Source organism: Nannospalax galili, unplaced genomic scaffold, assembly GCF_000622305.1.
Source record: "Nannospalax galili isolate Female #2095 unplaced genomic scaffold, S.galili_v1.0 scaffold406, whole genome shotgun sequence".
Taxonomy (NCBI): domain Eukaryota; kingdom Metazoa; phylum Chordata; class Mammalia; order Rodentia; family Spalacidae; genus Nannospalax; species Nannospalax galili.
The window spans coordinates 4,169,764-4,187,574 of NW_008357033.1; the positions used below are offsets into that span (position 1 = coordinate 4,169,764).

Here is a 17,811-nt window from a genome sequence, read left to right on the forward strand (position 1 = left end):
GAAAGTGCTTCTGGGCAGCGCCAAAGCGCCGCGTTTACCCTGGCGGACGCCGTCGCCGCCGCCGCTGCTGCTGCCGCCGCCGCCGCTACCACAACCTTTGCCGCCACGGTCGCCACAGCCGCTGTCCCCGTGCGGTCTCCCGGAGACCCTCATTGTTCTGGCGGCGCTGGGTCCCCAGGCCAGGTGACCTAAAAGCTCGGGAAACGAAAAGCAGCCGACGGAGTTGCGACGCTGGGGCGCCGGCGGGACCCGGAGCGGCAGCGAGGAGCGCGGGAATCCCGGGGTGCCGGGGCCGGAGCGTGCGGCTGCAAGGGGCCGGGGCCGGAGCGTGCGGCGGCAGGGGGCCGGGGCCGAAGCTTGAGGCGGCAGGGGGCCGGGGTGGCGAGCTCCGCGGCCTCCGGAGTTGGGGCTCCCCTTTTCCGGCCCGTCTTTCCCCGCCGGCCTCCCCACGCGGGGTCGGAGCCCCGGCGGGCACCCCCGGCGATGAGCCCGGACTGGAAGTGGCCGGTGAGTACAGGCCCAGGACCCGGGCGGCAGTGCCAGCGGGGAAGGGGCACCCTGGCGGGTCGCGCTCAGACCTTGCTGAACCCCAGGTCTCTCGGTCCCCTCCCCCCTGTCGGGGAGAACTGACAGGCCTTTGGTTCCGGCTACGCATCCCAGCAACAGTGGGGTGCCTGGGCCAGTGGCAGGAGGGGAGCCTTGTTTAACTTTCTACACTCTGACAAAAAGGAAGCGATGCCGCATCCGGGAGACCCGGCACTGGCACGACGGGCGGGCCTGGTCCCACCCCCTGCCCCCTACTTCCTTCAGCTCTGGAGCTCCCGGGAGCAGATGCAGCCGCCATACCCCTGAGCCCCAGGGCCTCCCCACGGGCTTTCAGAGCTAAGTTCTGGGCTCACTTTCATGCCTCTTCTGCCGGCTCCCGGCGGGACACTGCCTGGGGATACTGTGTCCTTTCGGGAACAGCAGAGCAGCAAAGCTAGAGCCACAGTGTTCACCAGGGACCCTGCTTGGAAGAGTCGAACTTGTTTGTGGCTTTAGTTGGTTTCTTGTTTAAACAGCGGCAGGTAGAACGGAGAAGCGAGTTGAAGTTGAACAAGTGTAGTTTGACCGACTTGGATATTAGAGACTGTTGACAGAGGACTAAAGCTGCCCACTCTGTGGTTAAGCCTCAGGAAGAAGAGAAGCCAAAAGGGGTCAGTGTTTGTCGGGGAGGTCAGGGTGGCTTTGCCTGGGGTGGTACCAAGCCCTTTAGCTGAATTGTTGAATTCAAACTAGTCCTGAGAAAAACTGGGGCAGTAACTTAAGTAGGGCTTCCTGGGGTTTGGTGCCATCTGCTGTCTCTACCTACCCAGGAACACTGGTGAGGGGGAAGGGTCAGCCCTTGAGAACCATGGAGCTGAGTGCCTAAATTCTTGTGCTTCTCTTTGTCCCCTTAGGGCCTGGCACTTGGTAGGCCCTTGGTTAATGTTGCATGAATCTGTGAATGAGGAAATCGAGTGTATCTCATGCTGCTGTTCCTGAGTAAATGACTTGTTTTCAATTGGTTCCTCCATATCCTATATCCATCTAGTTCTAGGGTCCAGGTGAGGCTTCCCATCAGCAGTGTACTAATTCTGCAGTCCAATGGTTTCTGTTGGAATCCAGGATTCAAGTCATTGGCCACTCAGGCTTAAACCGGGCTACTTTTAGCCTTCATCTAATCCCTCTCTACCAGCCCGGTGATCTACTCATTCAGCTATTCATTCAACAGGCTTCTCATTCATTTGCAAATGTCTGAAAGTCCAATGCCTGCTAGGCACTGGGTATTTAGAAGTAGGTAGGGTCTGGTGTCTAATGAAGATCTCTCGGTCTAGTGGGAGGAGATAGAACGTCTAGTAACTGCCATAGAATGCTGTGGAAACAGTGGGAGAGTCAAAGAAGTCATGAAGTGTCATTTGAACTGGATTTTGAAAAATGAGTGCAGCTCATCAATCAGAGAGGATGGCGGGCATTCCTCACAGAATGCCCTTTATAACATTCAGGGAATGACAGGTTGCTATGTGTAGACAGAGCTGTAATTAAGGAGAAAAATCAAGAAAGGAAGACAAGGACCAGACAGTAAAAGGAAGCCCTTGAATGTCATCCTAGACAGTTTGAACATTATCCTGAGAAGCCAGAGAGAGGCTGGAGGCTTTTAGTCAGGATACTGGTATAATTATTGCTACTTGGTAGAATGATCCTTCTGGTCACCTTATGTGAGACTGGGCTAAAAGAACTGAGACATAGGTAGGATGACCAATCAACAGGCCATGAGGACCCTGACCAGGACATTGGACAAGGAGCTGGTACTTGGAAAGGCTCTAAACAGGGGTTGGCCAGGACATAGACTTGTGAGGACTGGAGAGATTGGGCTCTGTGGTACAGGGCCTCAGAATCCTTCACAGGCCTGTGCTAACTGCTCTGTATATTCTAGATGTGACAGCATGGGGGTGGACTTCGATGTGAAGACCTTCTGCCACAACTTGCGGGCAACTAAGCCACCATACGAGTGTCCTGTGGAGACCTGCCGCAAGGTTTACAAGAGTTACAGTGGTATCGAGTACCATCTGTACCACTATGACCACGATAACCCTCCACCCCCACAGCAGACCCCACTTCGAAAGCACAAAAAGAAAGGGCGCCAGTCACGCCCAGCCAACAAACAGTCACCTAGTCCCTCTGAGGTCTCACAGTCACCAGGCCGAGAGGTGATGAGCTATGCACAGGCCCAGCGCATGGTGGAGGTGGACCTGCATGGCCGTGTCCACCGCATCAGCATCTTTGACAACCTGGATGTGGTATCAGAGGATGAAGAGGCCCCTGAGGAGACCCCAGAGAATGGCAGCAACAAGGAGAATACAGAGACCCCTGCGGCTACACCCAAGTCAGGCAAACATAAGAACAAGGAGAAGCGCAAGGATTCCAACCATCACCACCACCACAGTGCTCCTGCCAGTGCCGCTCCCAAGCTGCCAGAGGTGGTATACCGAGAGCTGGACCAGGACACCCCTGATGCACCACCCCGGCCCACCTCCTACTACCGGTAAGGCCAGCACCCCCTTCCACCTCTAGAGAACTGGTCAAACAGGGCTCAGAACCAAGAGAAGTGATAGGAAATGGTAGGGATAAAGGACAGCAGAATAGCACCAGCCCTTGCCAGGGCAGTGGGAACTGTCACACACCAGGTCCTGTGTGTTTGGTCCCTTACAGCCATCCCTTTATTGCAACTCTCTTAGGCAGGCATTGTTCTCATTTCAAAGATGAGGAAGCCATGGTGCAGAAAGTGCCAGACCTGCCAAAAGTCACTTGGTAGTAGATAGTTGAACCGAGGTTGAAACCCAGGTTCCTGTAGCTCCAAAGCTGCACTATTTCCACTGTACCCAAAAATATTGGTTCTGACTCCTGACTCTTACTACCTTTTCACTTGAGTGGCCATGGGGAATACAATTCCTTGTGTTCTAGAAGCCCCATCTGCAGTACAGTATTCTTTCCTAAGGGTGGAAGACACTAAGGCCCTAACAGCAGTTCTTCAGTCTGTGAGGTCTTTGTCCCACTGTCTGTTCTGTTACTGTCATCTGTCCATCAGTGTGCGGAAGCAGCATTTCCATTGCTTACACGCTTACACAGTACTTTTCCAGTGGCCCTTTTATTTATTTCATTTTTTTCCCTCTCTGTATCCCATTCCTTCCAAGAGCTAATCACAGTGGCTCCTATTGAAGTTGCATTTTTAATTGAAAAAAATTTTTTTGCATTTACTTGTGTTTGTACATCACATGCATCATGACATATGTGTGAAAGCCAGAGGACAACTTGTGGAGTCAGTTCTCTCCTACCCCATGTCGGTCTCAGGGATGGGATAGAACCTGGGTTGTCAGACTTGGCAAGGATCTTTACTTGCTTGCTGAGCCATCTTGCTGGCCCTGAAGTCACAGGCATAAATAAAGCTAACTTCCTTTAAAATGAGGTAAAAGAAATGGGTTGGGAGGGTAGTGTGTTGGTAAAACTACATACAGAAATCCCAGCTGAAGGATGCTATAAAAACCAAGTATAGCCAGGCGTGGTGGAGCACACGTTTAATCCCAGCACCCCAGAAGCAGAGGTAGGCAGATTTCTGTGAGGTCAAGGTCAGCCTGGTCTACATAGTGAGTTCTGTTCTACAGGGAGACCCTGTCTAAAAAAAAAAAAAAACAAAAAAACCTAAGTATAAAACATCCTGGCCAGCTGGAGAGATGGCTCAGCGGTTAAGAACACTCGGCTGGGGCTACAGGGAGACCCTGTCTCAAAAAGACAAAAAAAAAAAAAACCTAAGTATAAAACATCCTGGCTCCAACGTTTGTTTGTCTTTACCATAAAGATTTTTATGTGAAAAGCAATTTTTGCCAAAAAAGTGCAGTCTATTTGATGTTAATGATAAATTTACCCAGGTCTTTAAAAACAAATATCTGGGAATCAGTAATAAAATAACTATTACCACTTTTCTCTTCCTTGTACAAGTGTTAGCCAGTCTCCCTCACCTTCTGTTCTTTTATTTGTTCAGCCCAGTTCCCTCTTTCTGGTTTTCCAGTCTTTTTCTTTTCTTTCAGAATTTACTACTATACCCACTTCACCCCCAAACTTGGGTCCCTCTTTGGGCCTTCCTCTAATGGCTTTTGGCTCCCTCTACTCTCATAGGCAGTCCAGCCCACTTACTCTCTTCCTCGCACACACAGTCACTTTCCTTCTAGGATCAGATCTGTTCTCCAGAGGAGCAGTTCTCAGCTGGAGCATTGTGATCATTTGGAAGTTGAGTTGTATGTAATTACCACAGTTAGCAAATTGCCCAAGTTTTATAAATGATTTACTTTTATAAAAACTTAGGAAGGTCTGAGGTCATCTCATAACACTTTATCTTGCTTGCATTCTGACATACTTCATTGAGGGGGAGGAGAGGGTGGCATGTCAGCTGGTGTGCAAAGAGTTGTACATGACACACAGCCCACCTTTCTGTGCCTCAGTCAGTAATCTAGGATTACTGTGGGAGTGGTGTTATGTACTATCACATACTGTCACATGTGTCATGGCAGAGGAAGGGGTGAGACCTAATGTTTAAGGGAGCTGGTGAAAGCCCTGGAACCATCCAATAGTTCACACCAGCTCTGAGTCACACCCTTATTCAGGGAGCACAGGTTGCACTCACCTTAGGGAAGAGATAAAGGGCCAAGGAAGAAGCTGCTTCCTACAGACAATATTTTAGTCTCTCTCCTTCCTGCCACCCCCAAAATGCCTTTCAAATGAACAACACTGGGTACCTATTTCTGTGCAGTGAATCAGACATGATCCCTGCCTCTTGTCTAGTGGAGGAGTTAGATGCAAACAGCTACAATTCAACGCAAGGTGGGTTAGACTTATACACAAGCTAATAATAAAGTTAACATTTACTGAATACTTGTTCCATACAAAAGACTGTTTTAAGCAATTCCCTTTATTAACTCATTTCATGCTCACAACAGCAGGTTTGTATAGATTTGCATAGCATTACCACTCTCTCTATAGAGGAAACCAAGGCCCTGGGAACTTAAGGTAACATAATGTCATGTAGAGTCCAGGGAATAAGGCCCCAGAGCCTTTGTATACCTAGCCTGCTCAGAGATCCATTTTCTGTGCAAAGAGGGAGGGGCTAACATTCTGCTAGAGCATATTGTACGCTACTTGGTTTAGGCCATTCCTAAGACCAGGTCTCTTGTATATTAGGCTGGCCTCCAACTCACAGTGTAGTTAAGATGGCCTTGAACTTCTGATCCTTCTGCCTCCACCTCCTGAGTGCTAGGATTTACAGGCGTGTGCCACCACACCCAGTTTTATGTGGTGCTTGGAATCAGCCAAGGCTTTTTACATGCTTGGCAAGCACTCTACCAACCGAGTTACATCCCCAGCCCATAGGCCATTCATTTTTTGTAATGTCATTTAAGATTATTACTGAATACAGCAACTTTTTTTTTTTTTTTTTCGACAGGGTCTCCCTGTAATTCCATAGCTAGTCTGGGACTTGCTATGTAGACCAGGTTGGCCTTGATCTCACAGACATCCACCTGCCTCTTCCTCCCAAGTGCCAGGACTAGAGGCATGCACCACCATGCCCAGCGAATACAGCACCTTTATGAGTAGGTAAATGTTGTCTTTATTCTATTATCAGTGCTGTCCTGAAGATCACAAAGTGGCAGAGGCAGAATTTAAAACCAGGTCTGTTAGAATCCAAAGTCCTTTTCCTCCCTTTGTACTCTGTAGTTTATGATGCCAGGGTCTGTGCCACCTAGTATGACAAGATGGGTGCCTGCTGTGTAACAGCAGCCCCAGGCCTGCTGGGTCAGAGAGTGCTAAAGTGGAGGTGGAGAGAGCTGGGGCTAGATACTGAATGCTAACTCTGGTTATGTGACCTATCTGTGATAGGTTAACTAATTTCTCAGAGCTTCAGTTTCTTCATCTACAAAGTGAGGGTGATAGGAAAGAACATTGACCTGATAGCTATAGTAGATGTGACAACTTGGCCGAGTCCCTGGCTCGTGGTAAATGCTCAGTCAGTCTTAGCTATTATTGCCATCTCTCAAGGCTATCCAGAGAACAAACACAGTACCCAGAGTTTGAGAGAACTCTGGTACCAACTGAGAGAACATCCGTGGTGACTTTGGTCCCTGTCATCTGTGCTAAAGCAGGCTATGTTCACTTTCCTAATATCCAAGGACCTGCCTTCCTCTGACTCTGCACCATCCCTCAGACTATCACAATAGACCCTCACTGTCCCCAACCTTTAGGGGTTTGGCTGAGCCTCTATACCCCAGGGGAGGCAGCATCACCTGGTAGGTACAGCATGCGTTCTACAGAAGTAGTCCTGTGTTCATGTCCCAGCTCTAGGATACTTTCTCCCAAGTGAGCTAGGACAGGTACGTTAACTTCCTCCAGACTTTACTACAAGACTAAATGATTCTAGTATCTGTGGAATGTGGGGTTAAGGTAAGGCTAGAATGAGATATTGTGTGTTAATTCATGGGCAGAGGCTAAATGCATGGTGGCAAGTGCCATGCACTGTCTATAAGTGGGGATGTGTCAGCCATATGATGCTGTGCTACCTGTGTGCACCGCAGGTACATTGAGAAGTCTGCAGAGGAACTGGATGAGGAGGTGGAGTACGACATGGATGAGGAGGACTACATCTGGCTGGATATCATGAATGAGCGGAGGAAGACCGAGGGTGTGAGTCCCATCCCACAGGAGATCTTTGAGTACCTAATGGACCGGCTGGAGAAGGAGTCCTACTTTGAGAGCCACAATAAAGGTGACCCCAATGCACTAGTGGATGAAGATGCCGTGTGCTGTATCTGCAATGATGGTGAATGCCAGAACAGCAATGTCATCCTCTTCTGTGACATGTGCAACCTGGCCGTGCACCAGGAGTGCTACGGTGTCCCCTATATCCCTGAGGGCCAGTGGCTGTGCCGCCGTTGCCTGCAGTCACCTTCCCGTGCTGTGGACTGTGCTCTGTGCCCCAACAAGGGCGGTGCCTTCAAGCAGACAGATGACGGGCGCTGGGCCCACGTGGTGTGTGCCCTGTGGATCCCTGAGGTCTGCTTTGCCAACACAGTCTTCCTAGAACCTATTGACAGTATCGAGCACATCCCACCAGCACGCTGGAAGCTTACCTGCTACATTTGCAAACAGCGGGGCTCCGGAGCCTGCATCCAGTGCCACAAGGCTAACTGCTACACAGCTTTCCATGTGACATGTGCCCAGCAGGCTGGCCTTTACATGAAGATGGAGCCTGTGAGAGAGACAGGTGCCAATGGCACCTCCTTTAGTGTCCGCAAGACAGCCTATTGTGACATCCACACACCCCCAGGTTCTGCACGTCGCCTGCCTGCCCTATCCCACAGTGAAGGTGAGGAGGATGAGGATGAAGAAGAAGATGAGGGTAAGAGCTGGAGCTCCGAGAAAGTCAAGAAGGCCAAAGCCAAGTCCCGTATTAAGATGAAGAGAGCTCGGAAGATCTTGGCAGAGAAGCGGGCAGCAGCACCTGTTGTGTCAGTTCCCTGTATCCCACCACACAGGTATGTATGTAGCAGTGGGACAAGCAGTAGAGGGAAGACGCCCTCAGAGAAGGACTGCCAGGCCTGAATAGAGTGGTTGGCTCTTGTCTTCTTTTCAGGAGCTATATAGAAGTAAAAATAAAAGTAAATTTAAATAAATTATTTGGGGGGGGGCGTGTCTTTTTGAGACAGGGTCTCCCTGTAGCCCCAGCTGGCCTAACACTCAGTATATAGACCAGGCTGGCCTTGATTTCACAGAGATCCGCCTTCCTCTGCCTCCTGAGTGCTAGGACTAAAGGCATGTACCACCATGCCCAGGCAAATAAAGTGATTTTAAATAAGGCACTTTTATACTAGGAGCCAGAAACTGAACCTTTATCTGGCAGACCTAGCAGGTGTTTAAAGTGCACTTCATTTTGATGGTGTGGTTTGTTTGAGATGAAACAGTGATGATTGGGAAAGTGATCTGCCCATGATAGGAGAAACAGAATGAAAAATGACTGAAAGTTGTACAGGGTTGGGGTACAGCTCAGTGGTCAGATGTGGTTAGCATGAGTGGAGGCCTGAGTTTAGTACCCAGCACAGAAAAAAAAATGGCACGTGTATCCTGGCCATGTACCAGGAGTAAAACAGTTTCCCCTATATCCCTGAGGACTAGTGGCTATGCTGCTGTTGCCTGCAGTCACTATCCTGTGCTGTGGACTATGCTCTGTGGAATGTGAAGTGTTGCTCCTTCAGGCTGTGATCATCAGGGTTTTTTGTTTGTTTGTTTTATTTTCTGGTCTTTTCAAGACAGGGTCTTCCTGTAGCCCCAGCTGTCGTGGAACTCACTATGTAGACCAGGCTGGCCTTGAACTCACTGAGATCCACCTGTCTCTGCCTCCCAAGTGCTGGGATTAAAGGCGTGTGCCACCAGGCCCATCATCATCATCATCAGTTATTTTTAGCTCTCTTGTGCTATCTGGTTAATTTCATTGTAAGTTTCTGCTGTACTTGAAATTTATCTTCACTTGATCTTGGTAAAAAGGACAACAGGTGATGGATACTTTGTCTTCAAAGCTCAGTCTGAGAAGGGATCCCAGAGTCAAATTGTGTCTTAGAGGCAGACTGATGCAGTTCTGACTTAATGCTGAGAGCTTGGTTTCCTCTCAATGTGTTATGCTGTTCATGGCACCAGTAATTTTACCTTAAGGCCAGAGTACCAGGCCTTTTTTCTTTTCCTTCTTTTTTGAGACTGCATCTCTTGTAGCATACTGGCCTTGATAGCCAAGGATGACCCTGAACTGCTTTTTTTAAAAAATATTTTATTTATTATTTTTATTTTATGTGTTTGAGTGTATTGCCTGCATATTATGTGAGTGCACCTGTGTTGTGCAATGCCACGGAGGTCAGAAGAGGGCTTCAGATACCCCTGGAACTGGAGTTAAGGACGGTTCATAGCCATCATGTGGGTGCTGGGAATTGAACCTGGGTCCTCTGCAAGAGCAGTCAGTGCTCTTAACCGCTGAGCCATCTCTCCAGCCCTGACTCTGAGCTTCTGATCCTCCTGCCTCCACCTCTGGAGTGCTGAGATTACAGGTGTGAACTACCAGGCCTTTTTATGAAAATCATAGCCCTCATTCATCCCTATTCAGGAGCTCTTAGTAGCTAGAGGCCCCTATTCTGTTCAAAGAATCAGGACCTAACAGGTTTTAATCTTGTTCCCTGGTGCCCAGGCTCAGTAAAATCACCAACCGCTTGACCATCCAGAGGAAGAGCCAGTTCATGCAGAGGCTGCACAGCTACTGGACTCTGAAGCGACAGTCACGGAATGGGGTCCCACTGTTACGGCGTCTGCAGACACACCTCCAGTCTCAGAGGAACTGTGACCAAGTTGGGGTACCGTGTCCAAATCTCTGTGGACTGTAGAAATTAATGCCAAAAGGGCAGAGACCAAAATTTGCAGCTGTAGCCTCCAGCATCAGAGAGCTTAGGATTTTTCCTCCTTTAAATTAACCCCCCAAACAGACTCAGCATGAAATCTAAATATTATCAGCTTGGTGGAAAGGCATTATTGTTCCTAGGTATTCATTCATTCATTCATTCATTCATTCATTCAACAAGCATTCCGAGCTTTTCCTTGGTGCCGGGCCTTAGGAACACACAAATGGAGGTGCTATCAATAAATTACTGGGCTTCCTCCTTGGACTTGCTTTGCCCTTGACCCCAAGTTTCCTGGGCACTCCTCTTCTGGACTCTCCTCTGACTCTCTCACCATCCCCTAATGCCCCTTTTGCCTCTACAGAGAGATTCTGAAGATAAAAACTGGGCTCTCAAAGAGCAGCTCAAGTCTTGGCAGCGGCTCCGACATGACCTGGAACGAGCTCGGCTGCTGGTAGAACTGATCCGCAAGCGAGAGAAACTCAAAAGGGAGACAGTGAGTGCCCCTGGGTCAGCCCTGGTTTCAAAATAGAACACCACTCTGAAGGAGGGAGAGTGTGCATCCAGAAAGCACCAGGGCCCATCCTGGCATTGGATGTTCTGGCGCTGTGTGCTCTCAGGCCTCTGGGAAGCAAAATGTCTTGGGAGACTGCACAGAATCCTAACCTCTGTGACCCAGACAGCTCAGGCCAGGAGTTCAAGGAAGGGGGACCAGAGTAGTTGGAGAAAGCTTTCCTGCATAGGGCCTGGATGAACACCCTCAGCTGTGGGGTGGAAAGGAGAGCATGTTCTCAAGCCAGCAGGGACCATCTCCTTTGACCTCTGCTGAGGGGCTGGTCAGGGTCTAGCTGATCCGGCCTTCTTGCGTGTCAGATCAAGGTCCAGCAGATTGCCATGGAGATGCAGCTGACCCCTTTCCTCATTCTCCTCCGAAAAACCTTGGAGCAGCTCCAAGAGAAGGACACAGGCAACATCTTCAGCGAGCCGGTCCCTCTGTCTGAGGTAACCGAATTGGACGAAGTAAGAATCTCTTCCCCTCACTCCGCCTTCTTTCTCTTCCTCTCCCAGTTGGACCCCTGCTGCAGGTCTGGCCCAGGGACTAGGTGGGGACCTTGATGAGAAGGGTTCAGGGTTTAGGGTTCAGTAGCTCTGGGGCAAGATGACCTGGAGCCACATGTATCACCTGGACTCTATCTTATACTTGTCATACCCCCAAGGACCCAGTATAGGAGGCAATCTGCACTCCTTCCCCAGAGGCAGGGACTGAGTCTGCCAGATGAATAATCCCAGGGCAGAAAGATGCTTTTGGTGTGCTCAACCCTAGAATGGAGACTTTAGACAGCTCAGCATCTAAAGACCCAGCTCTGAAGCCCTAGGTTGACTGGCAGACTCTTCTCTTTCAAAGGTATAAAATAGGTCTGAGGCAGCAGCCTTACCATAAGTCTTAATGGTAATAAAAAGAGCAGTAAGAATGCACGGTGGTATAATTCTCACTGAAGCTGCCCATGGCTCCAGGAAGTAGATTTGCCTGCATTTTCATCACCATTTTCCAGGAGAGGAAAAGAAGGCCAGAGAGGTTAAGAGACTTTCCAAGGTCACACAGTTTATAACTGGTAAAGTCAGGACTAGAATCTGGCTTTTCCCTGTACTACATGCCTGCCTCTTAACTGTGGTGGGAGGAAGTTGCAGTATGCATTTTGGGGGAAGGTTAAGAGTAGGGTTTGGGGGAATGATAACAGACCTCCACTTAGACTCACCTACCCTGCTTCTCCAGGTGCCTGACTACCTAGACCACATCAAAAAGCCCATGGACTTTTTCACCATGAAGCAGAACTTGGAGGCTTACCGCTACTTGAACTTTGATGATTTTGAGGAGGACTTCAACCTCATTGTGAGCAACTGCCTAAAGTATAATGCCAAGGACACCATCTTCTACAGAGCAGCAGTGCGACTCCGTGAGCAGGGAGGCACAGTGCTCCGTCAGGCCCGGCGCCAGGCAGAAAAAATGGGCATTGATTTTGAGACGGGCATGCATATCCCTCACAACCTGGCTGGAGATGAAGCCCCATGCCACACTGAAGATGGTGGGTGATAAGTCATGCACACCTAGAAGCCAGTGCCAGAAATGAATAGTTTTCCAAAAGTCCCCTCCTGGGAGCAGGCAGTGCAAGCAGAAAGCGGCCTGGCTGAGCAGCAACAAGCTGTCCCCAAGAATAGTCCCCAAGAAGCCAGTCTGGGCAAATGGATTACAGTACCTGACATTCTGCATATTAGTGCTGCTGTTCTGCAGCTGCTCCTGGGGAAGCCAGTGGGGAGGAGCGAATTTCCAGCTGCCTGCCCAGGTTCAAGGGGCCCAGTGGGCTGCCCTGAACCTGACCTTTTCCTCCCAACTCTCCCTGGCAGCTGAGGAAGAGCGGCTGGTCCTGCTGGAGAATCAGAAACACCTGCCAGTGGAAGAGCAGCTGAAGCTGTTGCTGGAGCGGCTAGACGAAGTCAATGCCAGCAAGCAGAGTGTGGGCCGTTCCCGGCGAGCAAAGATGATCAAGAAAGAGATGACAGCATTACGACGAAAACTTGCTCACCAGCGGGAAACAGGACGGGATGGGTCTGAGCGCCATGGCCCCTCCAGCCGGGGTAGTCTGACACCCCACCCAGCAGCCTGTGACAAGGATGGGCAGACAGACAGTGCCGCAGAAGAGAGCAGCAGCCAAGAGACAAGTAAAGGTCTGAACCCCATAGCGAGGTAGCGCCCCAAAGCAAATCAGACTTTGGCTCTGCAGCACACTCAGCCCCTTTTGTCCCCTGGGCAGAGGTCCTTCCTGCACAGCTATACTTTTCTCCTTCATTCCCCAATCGAGTCTCTTAGCTGCCTCTCTGGCTATTGATATGAATCGTTGTTCTGAATTTCCTGCCCCCCAAATCATCTCCCCAATTCTAGGCAGAGTAATGGTTTCTATATTCCCAGGGCATGACCCTGGATATCTACCCTTCCTTCTCAGATCAGGCCCCTCACCAACTCTCCTTCTCTCTTTCTCTGCTCCAGGCCTGGGTCCCAACATGTCCTCAACCCCCACACATGAGGTGGGCAGGAGAACCTCAGTTCTGTTCTCCAAAAAGAACCCGAAGACAGCTGGACCGCCCAAGAGGCCGGGCCGGCCCCCCAAAAACCGGGAGAGCCAGATGACCCCCAGCCACGGAGGCAGTCCTGTGGGGCCCCCCCAGCTTCCCATCATGGGCTCCCTGCGTCAGCGCAAGCGGGGTAGGAGCCCCCGGCCCAGTTCGAGCTCAGACAGCGACAGTGATAAGTCCACAGAAGACCCCCCAATGGGTGAGCCCCACCATCACCCAGCCCCCCCAGGAGAGTGAGCAAAGCTGTCATTCCCAGCATACTTCCAGCTCTCCCTTTGTTTCCCTATAAAAGACAGAGTTAGAAGGGCCCTTAGGAACCCTTTAATTCCATCCCTCATCTTTTAGTCTTTGGAAAAACTGAGGCCCAGACACTGTCCCAGCTAGACTCTCATCCAAGGCCCCTCCCTTGTATCACTACACTTTTTCTCTTCTCACCTTCCTTGGGGAATCTCCTACCCTTTAAGTTATGTATGTCTTCAGGCCAAAGGAAGTGAGTGGGGACAGGGCTTTGGCCAGTTGTGGTAGACACTGCCCAGAGCTAACTCTACTGACCAAGGTTGGAGGAATTTTCCAGCCTAGAAATAGACCCCAAACTCTTAGTTACCCCCCCCCCATGTTAGCTCTGGTCTACATCTTCCTGACTGGTTTCTTTCCTCCTCCCCTTCCCTCCAACCAAGATTTACCAGCCAATGGCTTCAGCAGTGGAAACCAGCCAGTGAAGAAGAGTTTCTTGGTGTACCGTAATGACTGCAATCTTCCCCGGAGCAGCTCAGATTCTGAGTCTAGCAGCAGCAGCAGCAGCAGTGCTGCCTCAGACCGGACCAGGTACCAGCCCTCCAGATTAAAGGCAGTCTCCAAAGATGCCTTTGCAGGCTTTTTCCAGTTTTCCCCACTGGTAGTTAGGTGACAGCCATTTCAGTCCACAGGAAGCTTAAACCAAAGCATCCCTGCAGAATAAATGGGATAGATCAGAGAATTCCCCCAACAGAACAGAGGAAGTCAACTTGGGTTAAGTTGATGGTTTAGAGCAGAGTGTAAATTGATGCTTTATGGCTTGGCTTTGGCCACCAAGGTGTTTTCAAAGACTGAATCCACATATACCACATAAAATCCCCAATCTCTGTGTTCTCTTTAAAAATCAGAGGATGGGGCTCAAGAGATGGCTCAACAGTTAAAAACACTGTTCTTGTAGGAGACCTGGGTGCGAACCCCAGCACCCACATGGCAGCTAACAACTGTCCATAACTCCAGTTCCAGGGGATCCAACAGCCTCTTCTGTCCTCCATGGGCATTGCACAACACAGGCGCACTTACCTACATGCAGGTGTTAACATTCATACACACACACACACACACAAATACAAATCATATTGTCTCATGCCCGTAATCCCAGCATTGGGAAGGTTAAAGTAAGACTGCTGTGAACTCAAGGCCAGCCTAGGCTGTAGAATAAGTGCCAGGCTAGCTATGGCTACTTATGTAGCAAGATCCTGTCTCAAAAAAGGAAACAAGGGAGCTGGAAAGAGGCTCAGCTGTTAAGAGTGCTGGCTGCTCTTACAGAGGACCTGGGTTCAGTAATGCCCTCTTCTGACCTCTGCAGGCATTGCACAGCAAGGATACACTTAGATACATGCAGGCAATACACTCATAAAATATTTTTTTTAATATTTTATTTTTGTTTTTATTTTATGTGTATGAGTGTTATATCTGCATGTAGGTATGTACACCCATGTCATGCAGTGCCCTCGGAGGACAGAAGAGGCTGTCTGAATTCCCTGGAACTGGAGTTAGAGATATAGCGAGCCACCATGTGGGTGCAAGAACAGCCAGTGTTCTTAACCACTGAGCCATCTCTCCAGCCCCATAAAATATTTTTTTAAGAAAGAAAAAACAAAGGGCTGGAGCTGGAGCTCAGTGCTAGAGCACTTGTCTATCATGTAGAGGCCCTAGGTTCAATCTGTAGTACCTCAAAATAAAATTAATAGGGGACCTGGCAACTCTGGTCATTATTTCCTATAGATAGGCATATACTCCCCCTCAGTGACAATGGAGCACCACATTAGTCTGATCACTAGCCTAACCCTTCAGAGTATATGAGTTGGAAAATTTCTCTGTCTTCCAAAAGACTAGACTTTGGGAACTTACCAAGAAGAAAACACCTGCCGTGCCACTCTCTATGCTTCTCTGAATTGCATTCTATTTGTCTTTCAACAGCACAACACCCTCAAAACAAGGCCGGGGCAAGCCTTCTTTCTCTCGGGGTACATTCCCAGAGGACAGCAGTGAAGATACCTCAGGCACTGAGAATGAGGCCTACTCCGTGAGCACTGGCCGCGGCGTGGGCCACAGCAGTAAGTACCCTCACCCAAAGCCAGGAATGCTGGGAACCCAGTTTCAAAGCCTTGCCAGTCCCCCAGCTGCTGATCCATCCCCTCTCTCCCATTCCTGTGAAGTGGTGAGGAAGAGTCTGGGCCGAGGAGCCAGCTGGCTGTCAGAGGATGAGGACTCCCCATTGGATGCTCTGGACCTTGTGTGGGCCAAATGCCGAGGCTATCCATCATACCCAGCGCTGGTAGGCTCTGGTTTCTCTTGTCCTGCCCCTTTTGTTCCAGTCTCAGGACTAGAAGTCACAACTGTAGACTTTCCCTCTCCCTGCTGAGCTATAGAACACAGGGTTCCCTAGGTAGACTGGTAGACAGATGCAGCTTGAGTACCCTAGAGAGGCCTCCAGTCAGTTTCCCCCTTGCCCTGTCTCTTGCCCCTAGACTCAAATAATTCAGCATGGGAAGAAGCATAAGGTCAGCACAACAACCCCAGTAGCAAAACTTTTTTTTGTCTTCCCCACTCCAGACTTAGTTTCCTAATTCTTGGATAGGGCTAGCTTTGGGGAAGAAGTGACCTGAACCAAATTGGGCTTGTATTATACCCTCAGATCATTGATCCAAAGATGCCCCGAGAAGGTATGTTCCACCATGGGGTTCCCATCCCTGTACCCCCACTGGAGGTGCTGAAACTTGGGGAACAGATGACGCAGGAAGCCCGAGAGCATCTCTACCTCGTTCTCTTCTTTGACAACAAACGAACCTGGTAAGGAAGGAGGGGAGCATTTGGTGCGACTTAAAACTACAAGTACAAATACAGCCTTTTGCAGTGTGGAGGCAGACTGCCAAGAAACCTAGCAACAGACTAGGTTATTACAGTCACTGGGGGAGGGAGTTAGTTCTTTGAGCAGAAAGGGTTGTATTGACCTTAAGTCTGATGGGCTGAGTGGGTAGTAGCTGGTAACTAGAAACTAAGATAGAAACCAGGACTATTGATAACTGACAAACACTAGGGTGGCTCTCTGCCCACACTCAGATGGCTTCCTCCATGGCTCAAAATGAGACTAAAACAGGCATAAACATTTACTGTTGTCAAATTTTTAGCCTGTAGATGATAATTATCAGTAAAGTCTGCCTGAAGTGGCTGGGACACAATACCTATTTGTGGCTTTTCAAACCTATAAATGCCTTGTAGTTACTGCCCTACTATAACTGTTGACTGGGCTCTTTTTATCACTATATGGCACAGTCCCTTAAGAGCAGGGACTGTGTGTGTCTTGGTCTCTGTAACCCTGGTACCCAACAGTATGGCCACCGTGGATACTTAGGTATTTCTAAATAAATGGACTAGTACTTGTTCTCCCTGAGATGACTTATTTGATCTTTACCTTGTACTATAGGCAGTGGCTACCGAGAACTAAGCTTGTTCCTCTGGGTGTGAACCAGGACCTAGACAAAGAGAAGATGCTGGAGGGCCGCAAATCCAACATCCGCAAGTCAGTGCAGATCGCCTACCACAGGGCTCTGCAGCACCGCAGCAAGGTGCAGGGTGAGCAGAGCAGTGAAACCAGTGATAGTGACTGATACTGACACAGTTCAGCCTACAGTACTTCTCTCCTTCCCTTGGCTCACTGCCCTGGAGTGGCACCAGCCTCTGCACTGATTCATTCCTGGTCTTGGGGCCAGTCTCAGGGGAAGTTGGGTAGGGGAGGTCCCTCCTGCCCTGAGTGCAGCTGGACTGTACAAAACACTCCAAGGGCCCATGGCCACTCAGTGCAAGGGAAGGGAGGTCCCACAGGTCAGAAAGAGCTTGAGACCTCGTGGCATTGTTAGGCAGGGTGGTGGGCCACGGTTAGAAAGAACACTGCATAAAACAGGCCATAGCACCACTTCTGCCTGCTCATGCCAGGGTAATCCATAACTGCCTAGAGGCCCGAGGCCCCTGCAGGTAGTGAGGTAAGCGGGCATCTGCCCAGCCTAGCAGTGGGATGTCTGTCTAGCTTAAAAGAGGGGCACTAGGTGACTCCCTCCCCTGCTGTTGTAAATACTGTAATTATCGGAGAATTTAAATTATTCTCATTTGTAACTGCGTTTCCGAGTCGCGCCAGAGTCATTTGGTACTAAAAAAAAAAAAAAAGAAGGGGGTTTTCCTCCACTTCTTTTCTTTTTCCCGGGGCTTGTCTCCACTTCCTTTCTTTTTCCCCATAGATTTACCCCTGCCTTTCAAACTGGTTTGTATTTATTTCAAAGGAAGAAAATATATTGATTCTTAGAAAATAAAGTCTATTTAGAATTCTTTGTTCTTGCCTTCCACCAGGGCAAAGTGATTTAGAGGGTGGGCTATACCTCAGGGATGGAATGTA

General features: G+C 49.6%; 1 protein-coding gene across 6 annotated transcripts; it reads left to right on the forward strand.

Moving 5' to 3' along the window:
* Positions 1-73: 73 nt before the first annotated feature.
* Brpf1 (bromodomain and PHD finger containing 1) lies at positions 74-17,744 on the forward strand. 6 transcript variants are annotated; one of them, XM_008854839.3, is made up of 14 exons: positions 81-507; positions 2,456-3,064; positions 7,140-8,099; positions 9,794-9,956; positions 10,363-10,494; positions 10,872-11,018; positions 11,773-12,082; positions 12,402-12,722; positions 13,042-13,326; positions 13,805-13,952; positions 15,342-15,478; positions 15,581-15,699; positions 16,060-16,214; positions 16,849-17,614. In XM_008854839.3, exons 2-14 carry the CDS (start codon positions 2,466-2,468, stop codon positions 17,030-17,032), a joined length of 3,660 nt encoding a protein of 1,219 aa, XP_008853061.1. In that variant the 5' UTR covers positions 81-507; positions 2,456-2,465; the 3' UTR covers positions 17,033-17,614. The 6 variants fall into 6 exon arrangements, with proteins under 6 accessions (XP_029412933.1, XP_008853058.1, XP_029412934.1 ...); XM_008854841.3 differs by having other exon boundaries at positions 82-507; positions 10,872-11,000; positions 16,849-17,744; XM_008854836.3 differs by having other exon boundaries at positions 78-507; positions 15,342-15,699.
* The last annotated feature ends 67 nt before the right edge of the window (positions 17,745-17,811 follow it).

Bases quoted from the DNA above. Each gene is read 5' to 3' on its own strand.
- Brpf1 (XM_008854836.3), top strand. From the start codon at position 2,466: ATGGGGGTGGACTTCGATGTGAAGACCTTCTGCCACAACTTGCGGGCA. The intron at 9,957-10,362 runs GTACCGTGTCCA...TTGCCTCTACAG, and splicing joins GGAACTGTGACCAAGTTGGG to AGAGATTCTGAAGATAAAAA. The intron at 11,019-11,772 runs GTAAGAATCTCT...CTGCTTCTCCAG, and splicing joins AGGTAACCGAATTGGACGAA to GTGCCTGACTACCTAGACCA.